General features: G+C 40.4%; 1 protein-coding gene across 6 annotated transcripts in view; it reads right to left on the bottom strand.

The window, feature by feature from the left end:
- Nucleotides 1-355: 355 nt before the first annotated feature.
- The window catches only part of PDSS1 (decaprenyl diphosphate synthase subunit 1), a 43780-nt gene continuing 24218 nt past the window's right edge, over nt 356-19917 (bottom strand). For 2 of the 6 annotated variants that reach the window (XM_036458855.2, XM_036458841.2), the window contains exons 6-11: nt 19543-19654; nt 19339-19448; nt 12320-12400; nt 12106-12219; nt 5152-5232; nt 356-796 (exon numbers count right to left, since the gene is read on the bottom strand). In XM_036458855.2, the coding sequence (XP_036314748.1) occupies nt 656-796; nt 5152-5232; nt 12106-12219; nt 12320-12400; nt 19339-19448; nt 19543-19654 (639 nt within the window). In that variant the 3' untranslated portion in view covers nt 356-655. Of the gene's footprint in view, nt 797-5151; nt 5233-11376; nt 11741-12105; nt 12220-12319; nt 12401-19334; nt 19449-19542; nt 19655-19917 lie in introns of those variants that run through there. The other 4 variants (XM_036458850.2, XM_036458858.2, XM_036458868.2 and 1 more) reach the window with 4 other exon arrangements.

Here is a 19917-nt window from a genome sequence, read left to right as displayed (position 1 = left end):
AGTTTATGTACTGAGTGTTAAGACTAATAGCATAGTAAATGGTAAGACTAGTGCAAAACATTTTATTTCTGAGAGTTAAAGGCCATTGCTACCAAATCAGTGTGACTGTTGCATATGCATTTTGCCTTGATAATTTTAAACATGATTTCAGTATCACTAGTGATCAGATAGCTACATTTTTCATTTCATTTTTTCCAAGTGGAATGTTCTCTTAATTTTGTATATAACTCATCTAAATTTTATGCGGTCTTTTATAATAAACCATTCTCTCATATGAAATTTTGGATGCTGATTGAAATGTAGACTTCACAGTTCTCTGACATTTACTCCTATGGTGAAACAAGATAAACATTTGAATTTTAACATTATTTATTTGTTTAATGGCTTTACATGTGACTATTAACAGTGTAAACAATACCACATATAACCATTAAGATGCCTCAATTAGAATTTACAGGGCTAGAATAACAGTTTCAAATGATTTATTTTAAAACTTTTCTGAAAAACTTTGCTAATAAAATAATTGCCCATCATTAAGGTTGAAATGACTTTTTAAAATGATTTTTGGTTATGTGCACATGAAGCAAAGTATATTCCACAAAATTCTTTAGGCACAGTCTGGTAAAATAGCTGCCAGAAATAACAGAAAGACTTGTCATTTATCTCTTGTGAGTACAGTTTCTGAGAGTTGTATGAGGGCATCTCTTTCTGGGGATGGTCGAAGTTTACTGATCTCTCTCACTGCTTCGTGGCAGTAGCGCTGGGCGAGGTAGGTTGTTTGCTGCACACCATCACTCTACGAAAAACAGGAAGAAACAACAGATGTGTGTTACCTCCTGGATCAGCTCTTAAGTTCATTATAATGAATTAAAAACTATTTTGAGATTAGTTAATAGCCAAACTATGTTTCTGTGTTTGAACTCACTGTTCTAGCTTTCCCTGCCTAATTCTTTTAGGCCCTTTTCTCTGATTAAAGCAAATTTTTACTCTATTAGCATACAAAGTAATTCATTAATATCAAGTAGCCATCTATTTTCCTTTTTCTTTTTTATTTTATTTTATTTTTTAAAATATATATTTTATTGATTTTGTACAGAGAGGAAGGGAGAGAGATAGTTAGAAACATCAATGAGAGAGAGTCATCGATCAGCTGCCTCTTGCACATCCTTTTCCTTTTTTAAATACTAGTAGCCCTGCACACGAATCTGTGCACCAGTAGCTCTCTGTGGAACCTGGCCGCTCTGCGCTTGCTGCCCAGAGGCCCTCGGAGGCTGAGGTGGAACGCTTGCCTTGTCGCCATGGTAAAGAAAACATTCTGCCAGGCTGCTCACACTGTCCTCTCTCAGCGGCTTCCCGTGGGGGACTCTGGGGGGGGGGGAGGGGTGCTGGTGCTGAGAAGACTGGGTGCTGCCATCTTGGGGCTATGGGTGGAGTGACAGTTAATTTGCATATCACCCTTATATTAGATAGGATATTTTTATTGTTGATTGATAGTACTAGTTATCTCCCATTTCCACCCCCTTCCTCCCAGTCTCTTAGCCATCTATTTTTAAGTACTAGAACTTTTTAAAAAGTTATAAAATATCTACATTTTTAAATGAAAAAAAATCTTAAGTGGAAGTTAAAAAATGTACATAATAAAAATGTACACAAGAGCTGAGTTCTCTTCTAAAGACACCAGCTTTTTTATCGTTATTTTTAAAATTTAATTATCAATATTAGTTGTTATCTATTGCCTATATGCTAAGATGAGGATTTAATCTACACATCCTATGATCCAAATTTGATTATACAGGGTAGGGTGGGGCAAAAGAAGGTTTACAGTAGTGAGTAGATGAAACTTTATTAGTGTAGGTGAGGAAACCAGTGCTCCCATTTTTTCCATTATTTCAGAGATGAAGGGAGAGTAGAAACATCAGTGATGAGACAGAATCACTGATCAGCTGTCTCCTGCACACTCCCTCCCCATTTGGGATTGAGCCCACAACTCAGGCATGGTACCTTGACCAGGAATCAAACCATGACCTCCTGGTTCATAGGTTGGTGCTAAACCAGTGAACCACAGTGGCCAGGCCCATTCTTTCCACTTTGAACTGTACCTTAACACTACATACAGGTTTGCAGTCTATTTTGTAACCATGTGTTGTTTTTTTTCCCTAAAAGTTGCACACAGTTTACATTATCGAAAGCTTACATTTCCGTAATATAAAAATGGGTATAGTATGATCAGGTCAGCAATTTTGTTCCCTTCTCCATGGTTCCCAGTTCATGATGCCTCTGTCACTGAGTAGAATATTCCTCACATGTTAAAGGTCTCTGGTTTTCTATATTCTACCACTGACACAAAGTGACACTTTTTAATTGGCTGTGCCTTACTGCACTATAAAGAACACATTTGCAAATGTAACTGCCTCCTTTTCTTCCTCTTTGGCAATGGAGCTCAAATTCCTCATATTTCTAATTCCTTAATCATTCTGTTTGTGTGTGTGTGTGTGTGTGTGTGTATATATAGCTCTTGCACAATTTCCATTGCAGGATGACTTTTTATTGAACTCTTGGGTTCATCGTTTTAATTAATTTCTTCCTCTTGGGATTTTCACACTTTTGCTAAAATACATCCACAAATACCCAGAAAATGGATATTAGAAGCAAGCTGTTTAGTCCTTAAGTGTGATAATGACTTGCATTCAGTCATTGGACTATAGAATTGTAGGTTTAAAATGTTTCATTACCATTTATTTGGAAGGCTGTGTTCACAGTCTGCTAGTATTTGTTACAGGATTGTGCTGATGCTCTTAAGAGCTTTCCTCATTTTCTTCCTTTGCTGTTTTACACACTGGATGATTTTCTCAATTCCATGTTCCTACTTTTCTTAGGAGTTGGTTTTCAGCCATTTAAAAATTCTCAGAGCTCATTCTTTTTCATTGTTTAAAAATATTCTGTTCTTGTTTTATGAGTGCAGTTATTTTTTGAATCCCCTTAATTATACTTTTCTTCTTCGTTTATCTTAGTCCTCTTTCATTCAGCAAACTTTAACCAGTTATTTAGTAATCCTACTAAATACTACCGTGTTTTCCTGAAAATAAGGCATCCTCCGAAAATAAGACCTAGCGCATGGAAAAATAAGACATCCCCTGAAAATAAGATCTAGCGTAGGAGTGTCGAACTCAATCAGAGAAGGGGCCAAAATCTAAAATCCAGCCTAAATCGCGGGCCGAATGGTTTACTGAACAGTCATAAACTGTCATTGTGATGGAAACGCAGCGGAGTGCAGTGATGACAGCGCGGTGCGGGCCACATTGCAAGGCCTGCTGGGACGGATTTGGCCCGCGGGCCTTGTGTTTGACACATGTGATCTAGCGCATCTTTGGGGGGGAAAAATTAATATAAGACACTGTCTTATTTTCGGGGAAACAGGGTAGTTGTCCATTCATATTTAATGAGGGAATAGTGGTTAGGAGCTCTGGGTGGAAAGGTAGCTAGAATTGGATAATTTGTTGTGAATTTTTCTCTTGGTGCTTTGATGCATAGGCTTGTTTTACAATAAGAGCTACAATTAATTTGTCATTAGTCCCACTTCTCCCGAGCCTTCGGTAATACTGTTATTTCTGAAGCCAGATCCTCTCCCAGGCACAGCAACTTTATCAGCTACAGCCCCCTCTCATATTGAATTTGTACTGCCAAACTACCCTCCAAAAGGGTGGTAATCCATAGCAAATTATGATGCTTAACAGTATGGGGAGTTAAAAGAGAAATATACTCTTTTGGAGGAATTTTGCTTTTTGGAAATTAAGGTAATTATTTGGAATTCTTCCAAGTATTGTACTAATTATAGCTCTCAGACCACATTTGCTTACTAAAAACTGCTGGATTCATCTCATTAACTAGATCTACTAGTTCCAAGTGATTTTAGATTTGGATGAGATGCTACATGCAGCATACTTCAAACCTATGCAATAAATGTTAACTTGTATTATCATCTGACTCTGCACATGTGTCAAATACAAGGCCCGCGGGCCAAATCCGTCCCAGCAGGCCTTGCAATGTGGCCCGCACCGCGCTGTCATCACTGCACTCCGCTGCGTTTCCATCACAATGACAGTTTATGACTGTTCAGTAAACCATTCGGCCCGCGATTTAGGCTGGATTTTAGATTTTGGCCCCTTCTCTGATTGAGTTCGACACCCCTAGACTATAGCATTCACCTCTTACTCACTAGTAAATTGTCCCCCCACGATAATCAGCTCCTTCATGATTGGGGCATTTGTTATCTCTTTCTACTGCCTGGTGCCTAGGACAATTGCCTTTTTATGTGTAAGAGCTCCATAGCATCTTTTTTTTTTTTTTAATTTACCTTAGCATCTTACTGCATTAAAAAAGTTTGGTTAGTAGGGAATACCTTTGATTTTTTTACTTTGGCCTACCTTTATATATTTTCAGATTTTGAAATCTGAAGTCATGACAATATAAAAGTAGCTGCTGTACTTGGCTAATGATACAAATGGAAAAGATCTTCAAATCACATTAAAGCATCTCATATACTTTGGGGGGAAAAAAGAGCTCATTTTTAAAAGATAATCATCAAAACTTAAAATATTCAGAAAGATCTGGCTTCAACAAAAAGCTCAGGATATGTGGCAATATATTAGAAATAAGCTTATAGCTCCTACGGTGAAATAGTTGTGTGCCTACGTTGGTTTAATTTAAGTTGACATATCTTTAATCACACCTTTATGGCAGTTACATAGGATAGAGTAGGAAAAAGCCAATTTTGAGTAGATTGCAATACTACTGAGGGCCTGGACTAGGTTGGAGGCACATCTGGTGACTTGGAGAATCTTCATGCTGCTGATGGATGTGGGGAGACTGGTCGCAAACTAATGGATCTTAACACATTAGAATCACTTGGGTAGCTTTCAAAAACTGTGAATGTCCAATCCCTACCCAAGGCCAATTAAACTAGCAACACTGGAAAGAATTCTGGAAGAAAATGAATTATACAAGTTTTTCCTACTGAAGAGATTTTGTCAAATCAAGAATGGACTAAACTTGGTCTTGTATCTGAAATGTAATGTTATTGTTATTTGTTTGGTTAAAAAAACTTTCCCACATGTATCTGTTGATGCCTTTTTTCTTTTTTAATGATCTTACCTGGAGTACATATTGTCGAGCTCTGTCCACATCTCCTGGCAAACTGAACCGTCTCATTATCAAAGCATTCATTTCTGGAAACTAACCATAAAGAAAGAAAAATCTATTTATTGCTCCTGGCAGAATCAAATGTTCTAATACTAGTTTGAAACGGTAGGGAAAAACAAAAAGGTGACTAGTTCATGTTGGGGAGCAGTACATTGTAGCAACTAAAGCAGCAGAGCTAAGAAAGATACCTATTTTCCATGCCCACAGATAGGGCGGGGGCACAGTATTCATTCTGATGTTCTGTTCTGTCTGTGGCCCAGTGCTAAGCAGAAAAATCTCCTGACTTCTTTTATGGTTCTCGAACTTTTCATTGTACCAGAATCACCCTAAGTTTTTAATTCTGTTGGGGTGGGGGAACATGCATTTCTCTCGGGTTCTAGTGTCTGCCAACATTTTCAGAATCACCGGGTTAGGATGAGGGTGGGAATTAGGCATTGTACTTTTAGTATTAAATTGAGTGACATTTGACCCAGATGTTGTGGTTCAGTGGTTTAGTGTCCAACCATGAACCAAGAGATCAACAGTTCGATTCCTGGTGGAGGCACATGCCCAGGTTGTGGGCTTGGTCCCCAGTAGGTGGCATGCAGGAAGCAGCCAATCACTGTCACTCTCTCATTGATGTTTCCATCTTTCTATCCTTTTTTCTTCCATGCTCGCTTGCTCACGCTCTCTCAAAATAAATAAATAAATAAATAAAAAATCAATAAATTGAGTGACACTTAAAAGATACTGGGGTTTCTGAGCAGCGGGTATTGCAAGTGGAGCTCTGCCTTAGCTTGTGGAGTGGACTAGATCAGTACAGCGGTACTCACTGCTGACTGCACACTGGAATCACTTTGGGGATTTATAACACTTTCCTGGACCTGCTCCCAAAGACTGACTACATTGGCTTGGGTCTGGCCCTGGCATGAGGATGTTGAAAACTCTCCAGGTGTTTTTATTGTGCAGTCAAGGTTGAAAAACCATTGCTTAGAGGAGAGAGGGGTAGAAATACCAGTCAGGTTACTGTAGTAAATTATAAAGACCAGTGTTAAGCTGTTGGTAATAAGAGGAAAAGAGAAAACAGGCACAAAATGCATTAAAGAAAAGCCTATCTAATAGGACACTTAGCAACAATTTAAGAGAACTGTCACCAATAGGAGAACTAGGAAGCCAGGGCACCGCTTTCCAGATCCACCTCTTGTGTAAGTGCTGCCACAGTCGAGTGGGTTCCTCAGTGTCTTGGGTCCTAGCCTCCTCATCTATGTCATGGAGGAGCTGAACTACATGATCCGAAATCCAGTAGCTGTAACAGCTTATGACTCCACAAAGTAAGAAGTCAAATGGTGTTTGGACTTGGATATGTCAGTGCTTACAGCAGTTGCCATAGTTTTTCCCTGGCAGTGAGCCTGAAGGGTGAAATAAGTTGTTACACTGAAATCACCACCACTGCGTTAGTAATCCTAGAAACAAAAATAGGACAGAGAAAACCTCAAACAGATGACAGATGAGGAAGTGAGAGTGTTCCTTTCAGAGCTAAGTATGTGTCAGAATGAAGTTCTAAACAGGTAATAGGCTGCTAAGTTACTCATAATATTTAAAGAGCCAGCAGCTGGTTAGTTATTAAATGAAAACCAGTAATTTGCTTTAGTTACTGGTCTTTTAAGAATAAAATAATTTAAGCTTCACAGGAAACAAATCAAGAAAGCTCAAAGCAGTCTATTTTGCAGTTAAAATTTTAGACACAGACTTTAACAGTTGTTAAAAGGCATTTTAAAAAGCATTTTTATTGATTTCAGAGAGGAAGGGAGATGGAGAGATAGAACATCATACAGATGCATCGATTGGCTGCCCCCTGCTAGGGACTGAACCGGAGACTTCTTGGGGCATGGGTCATGGGGCATGGGTCAACACAACCACTGAGCTATACCAGCAGGCTAAAAGGCACTTAAAAAAATTATCTTATTGAAAGTATCACAGATATCCTCCTCCCATTTCCCCATTGACCCCTTCTAGCCCACACCTTTACCACACTATTGTTTGTGTCCATTGGTTATGCATGTAATCATAAATTCACTGGTTAATCTCTCCCCCCCCCCCCCCCCCACGCTCCCCTCTTTCCCTGAGATTCCAGTTTGCTCCATGCTTCTATGCCCCTGGGTCTATTTTGTTCATCAGCTTATTTTTGTTCTTTAGATTCCACATATGAGTGATAGCATTTGATACTTGTCTTTCCCTGACTGGCTTATTTCACTTAGCAAAATATTCTCTGGGTCCCTCCCTGCTGCCTCAAAGGCTAAGAGATCCCTCTTGTGTACTGCTACATAGTATTCCATGGTAGAAAAGCATTTAAACAATACCACCTTCCAAAAATGGCTTTTTAGAAGCTTATATTTTTCAAAGCTGATGCACTACTATCCTGGGCATCTAATAAAAATCACCTTGTTTATGGTTATGAGTTTTTCCTGCAATACAAACAAGTGTGGTAAAAATGTGCTGACTACATGGCTTTTTAATTCCTTTTACTATAAAAAGCACTGATAAAGCAAAATTTGAAAAAAAAAATTGCATTAAATGTCCTTTCTTTGGAACATGTATTGTGTGCAGTTTTACTATGCAAATACCAAACTCTTCCCCAGACACTCCTCTGTCCCCTTCATGTGTATTGGAGAAGAAATGAGAAACATAACGGGAAGGACAGTTGCCTGCCTGCAGATTTACTGAGAAATAAGAGAAACTTTGTTGGCCCAGTGTCTTTTTTTAAAATGTGGAAATTCACATTCTAACTCTGAAATCTAAGCTATACCATAAACTACAAAGGATAAATAAACTAGAGCTAAAAAAAACTTAAGGCACCAACTAGTCACAATAGCAGAAGCCTGTGCAGCCGGTGCAGGGGCTGGTGATGGTGATGGCAGCTGGAAGTACAGCTATGGTCTGACATTTAGGACTGGAGACTTAGTAAGTAAGAGAAGCAGAGGAAGAATGGAAAAGGACATTTGAGAACTCACTAATGTAGTCTCACACAAACACACACACACCACACACACACACACACACCACTTCCATTTTGTTTCTGAAGATTTCAAAATCTGAGACCTATATCCTTTTTAAAGATTTAGGCTCAACCCAGTTTGGCTTACTGGTTAGAGCGTTGGCCTGTAGATGGATTTGATGCCGGTCAAGGGCATGGACCTCAATTGCAGGCTCCTCCCCAGCCTAAGCCCTAGTCAAGGTGTTGCAGGAGGCAGCCAATTGTCACATCGGTATTTCTTTCTGTCTTTCCCTCTATTTTCTACTCTCTCTTAAAATCAATGGGAAAATATCCTTGCATGAGGATAAGAAACAAAACACATAAAAAATTTAACCTGAGGTTTTTGTTCTTAAAATATGTACAACACTTCCTCATGAAAGAACACTGTCATCACTGGCATCTCTCTAGAAATCTCTTAAACCCCTTGTATCAACTGTTATCAAGAAACCCATTTGGCCCTAACCATTTTGGCTCAGTGGATAGAGTGTTGGCCTGTGGACAGAAAGGTCCCAGGTTAGATTCTGGTCAACGGCATGTACCTTGGTTGTGGGCACATCCCCAGAAGAGGTGTGCAGGAGGCAGCTGATTGATGTTTCTCTCCCATTGATGTTTCTGACTCTCTATCCCTCTCCCTTTCTCTCTGTAGAAAATTATATATATATATATATATATATATATATATATATATATATGAAAGAGAGAGAGAGAGAGAGAGAGAGAGAGAGAGAGAGAGAGACACCTTTAGAGACTATGGAATCTTAGAGGGAAGGCAGGGGAGGCTGGGTGAGTGGGAAGAGATCAACCAAAGAACTTGCATGTATATATGGACACAGAGACAGGGTGATGAAGGCTGGAGTGGGGAGTGGGAATGGGCTAGAAGATGTCAGTAGGGTGAAGAAGGGGATATACGTAATGATTAAAAAAATAAAGATTAAAAAAAAGAAATCCCTTCAGAGAGATGTCAAATAGTGAATTCCAGAGAGAAAGTTTCTATCAAATTGCTGGATCCAACAAACGCAAAGTTCCCCGTACTAAGTTAAAAAGGAAAGGCCACTTCCCAAGGGTGATTGTCTTGGTCCAAGTGAGACTCAGTGTCACAAATGGAAAAGTTCAAACATAGATTTTTCTAATATGCAAACAAAGCTCACCTGCATATGGACAAAGAGCACAAACATCTTAGAGCTAACTTCTCCACTAAATGGCTAGGTTAATCACAAGCCGTGAAAGCTGACGCACAGGCCCTTCTGTGAGTGCTGTCAGTGCATTCCAGAGCCATGCCTACCCTGTGGGAGACCTACGGGGACCAGCTCACAGGCACTAGCTTTCACAACACGGGCAGCACCGCTGTACTGGGCAGTAACATGAACAGTAGTCTCAGAAGACTTGGAGCGTTAACTGCCTGCTGTGCTCTCTACTAAACACTTAATTTTGGTCAAGTTTGAGCATCACTTTCTTATTTGTAGGATGGATATAATACCAAAAAAAGGATTTGTTAGAGATAATGTCAAAGAATCCTTTGCAAACTATGAAAACAATGTATTTTCGTTAAAGGAAGATACTGCATGTTCTATGTTATTTTTGGAACTTGTTTTACCCCAAAATTCTGGCCAAGAATCCTTTTTTTGACAGTATAATCTTTAGTAGAGTGTAAGCTTATTTGAAAGTTATTTATAAACGCACAAGAGACCCGTCATTTGGTCGTCCCTCACTAACCCCCCTGCAGGCCTGGTCGCCCCACGCAGCCTGCTTGTTCAGTTGTTTGGTTGTCCCTCTCTTACCCCCCCACCTGCTGTAGGCAGCCATCTTGTGAGGGTTAATTTGCATATCACCTCTTTATTATATAGGAAGGATTAAGACTGCTTTTTAGTAGACTGTGAGGTGCTTCGGGGAGAGGCCTATCCCTTAGTCCTCTAGATCAGTGTTTCCCAACCTTCTCTCATGATGAGAATCACCTGGTGGAGTTGTTAAAACACAGATTCCCGGATCCCAACTAAGAAGTGCTAAACTAGAATTTTTGGGAACATATAGGTAAAATTGTATACTTAACTAGTGCTCTAAGACAGATTTTATATACAGAGCACTAAGTTAGGTATGCAATTTTACCTATATGTTCTCAAAAATTCTAGTTTAGCACTTCTTAGTTGGGATTTGGGAGTCTGTGTTTTAACAACTCCACCAGGTGATTCTCATCATGAGAGAAGGTTGGGAAACACTGCTCTAGATAACCTCAGAGCCTAACTAAAGGGATATGGACCAAGTTGGTTGAATCTCGGTGCAATTAGTCCATCTTATTCTTCATTCACATTTGCTCCCAGGCTCTGAGGAGGAGATTGATTTTTTTAAATTGTGTAGATGGTAACCAGTGACTGATCTTTCTAGTCTCAGGCATACCTTTACATGGCTCATGAATACTCTACTTTTGTGGCTAATGATAAAGAAAATGTTCCTCACTCATGCTTATCCCTCACTCAAGGGGATTTTATAAGTTTTTTCAGAACTTGGCAATGTATTAACATTCTTGAGTTTTGGGCTGGCGAGTTAATCTCAATAGGAGAAAAGACCCTTTTATAGCACATCTTTCACTTCTCTGCCTCAAAATTCTGAGGGTGGAGCCCAGTAATGCGGACAGAGCCTTCCACAAAGTGGTCTCATTGCACAGCCATCATTCCTCAACTGACTGTTGTCTACTAGTACGTTACCCAAGGTAACCTGGCCCAGTCCCCCAAGCCAATAACCTCTTCTGAGAAGAATTGTCCTGGCTATGGCTGTCCTAGATTGTGGGAAAAAGATTATCTCTCTCTCTCTCTCTCTCTCTCTCTCTCTCTCTCTCTCTCTATATATATATATATATATATATATATATATATATATATATATTTTTTTGGTCAGAAACAGATCAAAAGTAAGGTCACTGGTTTCTATAATATTCAAATAGAATCACTGAGTTCTACGGAAGGCATGATTTATCTTTGTGAATTTTGGGGAAGTAAAGAGGCAAAATTTCTAAAATGCCAAAAGTTACTAAAATTTCAGACCAAAGAACTAATTTTTTTTTTTTCCAAAGAACTAATTTTTAATTTCACGGCATAGTGATGAACATCTTACAGCTTTGTAAAATAATGAATTAAATACTACTAAGATTAAATCTATTAAGATGATGTCCAAATACAAGCCAATGTCCCACTTCTTCCACATGACATTTGGCTGTGCAGGCTATGGGACGTCTGGCCTGCACGTCACTGCAGAATCTTTAAAGCCTCCTAAGCTTTTCAACTACATTAAGAATATGAAGGCAGCTTTACTTACTTCCTTAATTGACAGCCCCTCAAACTGGAGAAAGAAGCAACTATGTTCTAGCAGTGCATTCCACTGACTTCTTGACATTTTGAGGCAGTGCCCGAGGCTCTCTGAGAGCAGCAAACAGTCCCATTAAACTTCTAAAACTGGAGAATTTCTCAGAATTTCTTAAGCTTGGAGGCCCTTCCTGTGCCTTTGTAAGGGATTCTGAGGCACACCCAAAGTCCAGCCCTATAATCAAGATGTGGAAACCACCTTGTCAGTGCTCCAAATACATGGAAATAATCATAATACTATCTTAAATGCATACAGCACTTAATTTACAAAGTATCTCCATGAAACTTATCTGTTAATCCTCACAACAATCCTAGCATGAAGGCTGTAGCCATCTCAGTTTTACAAAAGGAAATAAAGCTTACAGGTGCAATGATTGTACCCAACATCTCAGTCATAGAGCCCGGATCAAATCTAGATAGAGGTCTCTGACCTAGATGCTTTCCTAAATATTATCTAAACTTCCCATTCGCTGTGCCTGGAGGATACTGGTTCTGTAGGGCTGCACAGCAGTGTGTCCAAGGGACTTGTCCAAAACCTACCTGCTGACAAGCAAATAAGACAGGGCCAGTGGCTAATCCGAGCTTCAGATCAGCTGACGTTGGCTTGCCCATCTGCTCAGAACATGAGGTGAAGTCCAGTACATCATCTATCAGCTAGTGAAAGGACAAAAAGAATGTCATAGACACCACCATCCCAACTTCACAGCCATGCTTCCCACCATACTGGCAGGATAGTCTTACATAGCGGACCAACCTGAAAGGCTATTCCCAAATTTTTCCCATATTGATAGGCAATCTCATGCACCACTGGGTCAGGGCATCCTAGGACAGAGACCTGGAACAGAAAAAGAATTCCGAGTTAAGTGGCTGGCAGGCAAGAGCAAGGCAGCCAAACACTGCATGGCGGGAGTCAGACACCCGTTCCCTTGAGAGGCAATGAGGCTAGATGGTGTACAACCAGGAAATATTGCTATCAGGAGACCAAACATGTGCAAGCACAGCTAACCCTTGAACAATGTGGAGTTATGGGCGCTGATCCCCAGGGAGTAAAAATCCACATATAACTTGTTTTTGTTCAATTAATATTCACTGGAGGATATTTTTCTATTAATTTTTAGAGAGTGGAAGGGAGGGAGGAGAAAGAGAGAAACATCGATTGATTGCCTCCTGCACGCAACCCAACTGGGCAAGGCATTGAACCTGTAACCCAGGTACGTGCCCTTGACCGGGAATCGAACCTGTGACCTTTTGGTTCATGGCTTGACTCTCCACTGAACAACCCCGGCCAGGGTCATATATAACTTTTAACTCCCCCCAAAACTTACCTACTAATAGTCTACTGTTGACTGAAACCTTAGAAATAACAGTTGATTAATACATATTTTGCATGTTATGAATATTACATATATACTCTATACTGTATTATAATCAAGTTAGAGAAAGGTGTGAAGAAAATCATAAGGAAAATACATTTACAGTATTTACTGGATAAAAACCTGCATGTGAGTGAACTGCACAGTCTAAACCTGTGTTGAATAAGAGTCAACTATACCTGTGATTTTTAAAAATATATATATTTTATTGATTTTTCACAGAGAGGAAGGGAGAAGGATAGAGAGTTAGAAACACTGATGAGAAACATCGATCTGCTGACTCCTGCACACCCCATACTGGGGATGTGCCTGCAACCAAGGTACTTGCCCTTGACCGGAATTGAACCTGGGACCTTTCAGTCTGCATACTGACACTCTATCCACTGAGCCAAACCGGTTTCGGCTATACCTGTGATCTTAATGGAAGGATTTTAGTCTCAGTTAATTTCCTTAAATTCTAAGAAAACTATCCTTTCTCTCCCTTTTTTCACAGGATAAACCCTTTTTCTCACTGCTTAGGAAAATGATGCTACACTAGACTAATTTTGAAATGCGAAATAAACTTCAATATGTGAAATTCTGGCTTCTAGCACTTAACAGTTGTTCCAATTGTTGGTTTTCTTTGTTATCTTTCTAGTCCTTATTTTTAGGGATATGGTATCCTAATATAATCATACACACAAAGATGCCATACATATTTCCCCATTAGTAGACCATTTTTAGTGATTCCACTTATTTCTGAAATGTTTGTAATTGCCTAAAGCCTCATATTTCAGACATAAATATTGTTCTTTTATTATCAAAGGATCTTCGTTGGTCCTGCGGTCTCCTCCATATTTGTTTGTTTTTCTTTACAGTGAGGAGAAGTAAGACTTTTAGCTAAGTCTTTCTTAAAACTCTCAAAAAAGTAGCTGGCACCAGCCACCTGGATGCAGTTCCTACTGCTCTGCTGAGCAGGCCCAGGCCCAGTTTTAGGGAACAAAGACAGCAAAAACCAAAACGGAGAAGGGCAAAGAAAGGGTCTACATTTATCCCCCACAAGAAAGCCAGACAGAGCTCCCAGAAACAAAGGAAGTGCTGAAAGAATCGTATCCCATTGTGTGAGCATACCATGGTTTCCTCAGCCATCAGGCATTTAGGTGTCCAATAGTTCAGTTACAAATACTAGGGATATGTTCATTGGACACAGGAGCAAGGTTAAAAGGCCTTCCCCACTGGTTATATTTGGGGCAAGTGGGCATTAAAATAAATAACAATAAAGGATTATAATCCAAAGAATAAAATAAGAAACCACGAGTTCATAGACAAAAATCTTCCTTAAAATAGCCCTGGCTGATTCGGCTCAGTAATTAGAACATTGGTCCATAGGTTTGATTCCAGGTCAAAAACAAATACCTGGGTAGCAGGCTTGATCTCTAGCCCCTCAGTCAGGTTGCATGTGGAGGCAACCAATCAGTGTCTCACATTGATGTTTCTCTCTCATTCTCTCTCTCTCTCTCTCTCTCTTTCTCTCTCTCTGTACATGTGGAGGCAACCAATCAATGTGTTTCACACCGATCTCTCTCTCAATATTTGGAATATTTCTACCCATATATTTCTACATATAGAAACTTTTATTCAGAGAGTCCATTCTAATTCTAATTTTGTTTTTATTATTCTAATAGTGCTGGAATTTAGGAATAAATCCCATGAAAGTGGTTAGTTCTCTGCTTTGTCCCTCCCCTCCACTCTCTCTTAAAAAAAAAAAAGAAAAGAAAAAAAGAAAAATCCATGCAAAAATATTCTCAGGTGACAATTAAAAAAAACTTCCTTAGAATAAAATACCAACTCAGTGTAGAAATGTGATGTAGAGATATAATAGGATCTCTCTACATTCATTTGGCAACCAGCACAGTAATAACTGTCTCAGGAAAGGATTATAAATAGATTCGAAAACCAGAGATGGGGAGTTTGAATTTGAAAGTGAAGAAATCTGGCAGGCACCACCCTAGTCAGGTGACCAAGTGAACCACAGTAGTAGTAAAATAAGAGCTGTTCCAGAACAAAAGAGACTACAGATACACGACAATTAAATGCAACATGCGAGTGTGGATTGGATCTTGTACCAGAAAAAATTGTTTCCATTTGTTATAACAGTATTATGACAACTGGCAAAATCTGAATAAGGTTAGATAATAAAAACATAACCAAAAACAGTATTCTATAAATATGACCCACATAAAGTTCTGTGGTGGCACTCTGTATCATTGAAAACTAAATAATAGAAAGATAGCTTATTGATTCCAGCCACATGCACCCACATAAATTCAGAAAAGAGGAAAACTGAACGTAGGAATACCATATCCAGTTCTTGGTTCAAATCCCAGCTCAGCCACTGTCAGTTGTACTGAATAATACTGGATGGCAACCAGACCGCTCAGTCTCATTCCCATCAGATTTTCTGGAGGACAAGTCATACCTTCACTGGAAAGCTACAGGATGTACTTGGCATGACTGTATATAAATAAATAGCCAATTAAAATTACTTCTACATTCATATCCAACCAGTGCCACAAAACAATCCTAGATAGTCCTCTCTTAGATTTCATTACTATTTCCACTAAAATACTGTGAGTGGTTAAAAACAGAGTGAAGTAATGGTGTCCTTAGTAGAATCCTAAGAGAAACATGCAAATTGACTATACCTCCACTATGCCCCAAAGCCATGCCCACGAGCCAGTCAGGAGTGAGTATACAAATTAACTCAGCAAATATGGCAGTGATCATGGAGCTGGAGCCAGTGAGGCTTTGGTTGCCCCCGTGATGGAGGAAGCCAAGCTTCCTACCTGCCTAGGCCTCTGCTCAAGGCTACAAAGTTTCAATTACAGAAGATAAATAAACCCCAGATTCCAGGGCATTCGCTTAGGTTGCTAGGGGGCGTGGCCAGCCTGCAAACCACCTCAGGCCCCTGGCCCAGGCCGCCCACACCCCAAGGGAACCCCCACCCTGATCCAGGACACCCTTCAGGGGAAACCAGATGGCCCCCACCCATGCACCAAGCCTCTATCCTATTTAATAAGAGTAGTATGCAGATTGACCATCACTCCAATACACAAGATGGCTGCCCCTATGTGATCAATGATGGCCATCACAAGATGGCCAGCAGGGGAGAGCAGTTTGGAGCGACCAGGCCAACAAGGGAGGGCAGTTGTGGATGATCAGGCCAGCAGGGGAAGGCAGTTAGGGGTGACCAGACCGGCAGAGGAGAGAAGTTGGGGGTGACTGGGCCTGTAGGGAAGGGCAGTTGGGAGGGACCCAGGCCTGCAGGAGAGAGCAGTTGGGAGGGACCCAAGCCTGCAGGGGAGGGCAGTTAGGAGGAATCAGGCCTGGAGGATAGGGAAGTTGGGGTCGACCAGGCCTTCAGGGAGGGCAGATAGGAGTGACCAGGTCTGAAGGGGAGGGCAGTTAGGGGCAATCAGGCTGTCAGGGAAACAGTTATGCATCAATCAGGCTGGCAGGGAGTGTTTAGGGAATGATCAGGCTGGCAGGCAGAAGCGGTTAGGGGCAATCAGGAAGGCAGTCAGGCGAGCAGTTGGGAGCCAGCAGTCCTGGATTGTGAGAGGGATATCCAACTGCCCGTTAGGCCTGATCCTACTGGGATGGGGCCTATATGGGCAATCTCCCAGATTGGAGAGGGTGCAGGCTGGGCTGAGGGACACCACCCCTCCTTGCATGAATTTTATGCACCGGGCTTCTAGTGAATTATAAACTGCTAAATTTCCTTCAAGTTCTATAACATCATGGAATTCTATTAGTTCTCTAATAATCCTGATGTTTAAATTCTCTTTATCTCCTCCTTTTGACATCTGTAATTTGCTTTGCAAGCATTCTTCTGGAGTCCACATATACTTGCATTTTAAATACCAGGGCTATATAAAAATAGCAATTTTGAAAACATAACACCTTTGGAATATATCTACCCATATACACTTACATATAACATATAGAAACTTTTATCCAGAGAGCCCACACTGATTTTGCTTTGTTATTCTAATAGGCTGGAATTTAGAAATACATCCCATGAAAGTGGGTAGTTCTGGGATGATGCCAGCATGCCTCCTAGTGGACAGAATAACACACTTCATATTTAATAGGGTGAGCCATGTTAATATTCGCATCCACTGTTCACTTGCTAATCTGTGAAGAACAAGGTGCTCTTTATAAACATTACATGTGCTATAATGTCTTGGCTTCCTAAGAGAGGTCTGTGACCACAATTAAGCCTTTCTTGGATGAGTTGGGCCTATCTCTTTGGCCCCTTCATAGGATTTAATCACTGAGGGTACTGGTTCCTGTGCTGGCTCCAAGTGATGCTACTGCCACGTGCCAATGGGATGTCTACTGTGTGGACAAATGATTCTCAGTGTTTCTAGTTCTAACAGTCCCTCTACCTGCTAGTGCTTCTATTAATAACTGCAGGCTCAAGTTGGTGAAACCACCAGCAAGCTTCACTGAACACACCAGGGGCCTCGTTAGGATGGATCTTGATCTTCACAGAAACTTTGGTGATCAAGGGTATGATCAATTAATGGAACAGCTTTATGGACCCTTTTAAGTAGGTCATTCTTTTTAGTTGGCATTCGTGTCTACCATATTTTCTTTTTTTAAATATATTTTATTGATTTTGTACAGAGAGGAAGGGAGAGAGATAGAGAGTTAGAAACATCGATGAGAGAGAGTCATCGATCAGCTGCCTCTTGCACACCACCTACTGGGGACATGCCCACAACCAAGGCACATGCCTTTGACCGGAATCGAACCCGGAACCCTTCAGTCCCCAAGCCGATGCTCTATCCATTGAGCCAAACCGGTCTCGGCATGTCTACCATATTTTCATCCATCTCTCTCCTTTTTAATCCTTACAAAGAATATTTTTAGAGTGGAGAGGAGGAAACGGGGGGGGGGGGGGGGGGGGGGGGGGAGAAAGAGTGAGAGAGGGAGGAGAGAAACATCAATGTAAGAGACACATCCAATGATGGCCTCCCACACGCACCCCAACCAGGGCATGAGATCAATCCTGTAATGAGGTACATGCCTTAGACCAGGAATCGAATTAAAGACCCTTTGGTCCATGGGCCAATGCTCTAATCCAGGCGTCTTCAAACTGCGGCCCGCAGAGGAGTCTGATCCGGCCCGCCAGGTTTTTTGGGCAGTGAGCGCAGCCGAGATGTTACAGTAGGAATTAGTAGTTCATATAGTCCGGCCCTCCAGCTCTCTGAGGGACCGTGATCTGGCCCCCACTTTAAAAAGTTTGAGGACGCCTGCCCCTGAGCAAACAGGCCAGGACACATCTGTCTCTCTTTTTTAAAAAACTTTCAATTTCTTGGAAATAAAAATAGCCCCTTTAATAAAGACAAAAGTGGCTGAAATCATTGCCAACATGTTCTACATAATTTACATTCCTTTGGGTTTCAATTAGATCTTTTTTTTAGGAAGAAAATGTCCTTGTTCTTTTCTGGCTCACAATTATCCATTTCTCGACACTTTTCAAAATAGACACACAACTGGCACGGGACTTTTTTTTACCCGCGGCCTGAGGAAAAGCTCTTTAGCTGTAATTATGTTAAGAGTATCATGACAGCAATTGACATTTGCCCCTTACTGGTTTTCTTTCTTGTTGCTTTAATTACAAGGGACTATTACTTGCCCAGGTTTCATCTGTTACATGTTAGGCTGAGACATATAATTCTATGGAGCAAACTTACATTTTTTATGGGCTAGCACTGGACACCACACATTTTTAGTCTATAGATTAAGGACAATGCTAACGGAGTTTTTAAAAAGAAAAGTATGGACAGCGGAGGGAAGGCCAGGGAGAAGGCTAAGTAAAGAAAAAGTTATGGCTCACAATTTATATTCTGAAGAAAAATGGCTTGTTTATATTTCATGTAAAAATAATAGGAGGATCTACTACTCATAAAAAAACACAAAACACTAGTACAATCTAGTATTATTGTTAGACATTTTTTCCTGGGTAACACAGCACTTCATAACTTTTTAAAGGCACACTTTTTATGGGACAGCAATCATGAAAAGAATTACTCATAAGCTGTCCAAAAGATAACATAGTTTGGAAATTAGATTTAGTGACTAAAGCTTATTTGGATTAAACACTTGCCAGGGGTGGAGGGGGAAGAGAATAAAAAGTGAATATCTGCATAGCAAAAGAAGACAGAAATATGAAAACAGCAGAAGTTCTCCACTGTTTGGGGTTCTTTTCTCAATGACCTCTGGGGTTTGTGGAACTATTTTAAGGTTCTTTAGTGAATTTTTTTCTAGGAGAATTAACTCTCAAGAAAGAGGCTTTTTTTTTTTTTTTTTTTTTTTTTTTTTAACTTGAAAGAAGACAGAACGTACATACTGCTTTACAACTGTTGGCTATCAGACTTGCAGTCTTCTTGAAGGTCTTTTCAAGGTAGTGTGCAAATCTCTCATTCTCATTCTCTTTTGACCCTAGCTGAAGAAATTCACCTAAAAAGAAAGAAAGGGATTATTTGAGACATGGTTTTACTGCCCAACTACATACTAAGATGGAATAAAAAAAGAGAAGTTGGAATTAACCTACCACGCACCAGATCTTCAATAACTTGGGTTAAAATAGATATAACAGTTGTGTTTCCAATTCGTGCCAGAGCTATAGATGCTGCAGAAAGAATCAAATCTCCAGCAAGAACAGCCTAGAAAAGAAAAACCTTTCAGAGAAAGTGTCAGGGCAAGGGTGTTAGTCAACAATGAAGCCGACTTCTCAGAAGCTACGGAGTGAGAGGAAGGGGCCATCTTAGATGTGAGTTTTCTCCTTCCTCTTGCTCAATGGCATTTTGTGAAAACAGTTCCAGATTTGGGACATTGTTTGGACTGGACTGGCTCTCAGAGCTTACCAGTCTAGCTCCCCGCTTCTGACCTAAAGAAATGATGCCGGGAGATGGAAGGCATCTTACCC

Source organism: Pipistrellus kuhlii, unplaced genomic scaffold (genome assembly GCF_014108245.1).
Source record: "Pipistrellus kuhlii isolate mPipKuh1 unplaced genomic scaffold, mPipKuh1.p scaffold_m20_p_1, whole genome shotgun sequence".
NCBI classification, from domain to species: domain Eukaryota; kingdom Metazoa; phylum Chordata; class Mammalia; order Chiroptera; family Vespertilionidae; genus Pipistrellus; species Pipistrellus kuhlii.
Note: the sequence above shows the minus strand (reverse complement) of the source record. Positions and strands in the feature narration are given on the sequence as shown.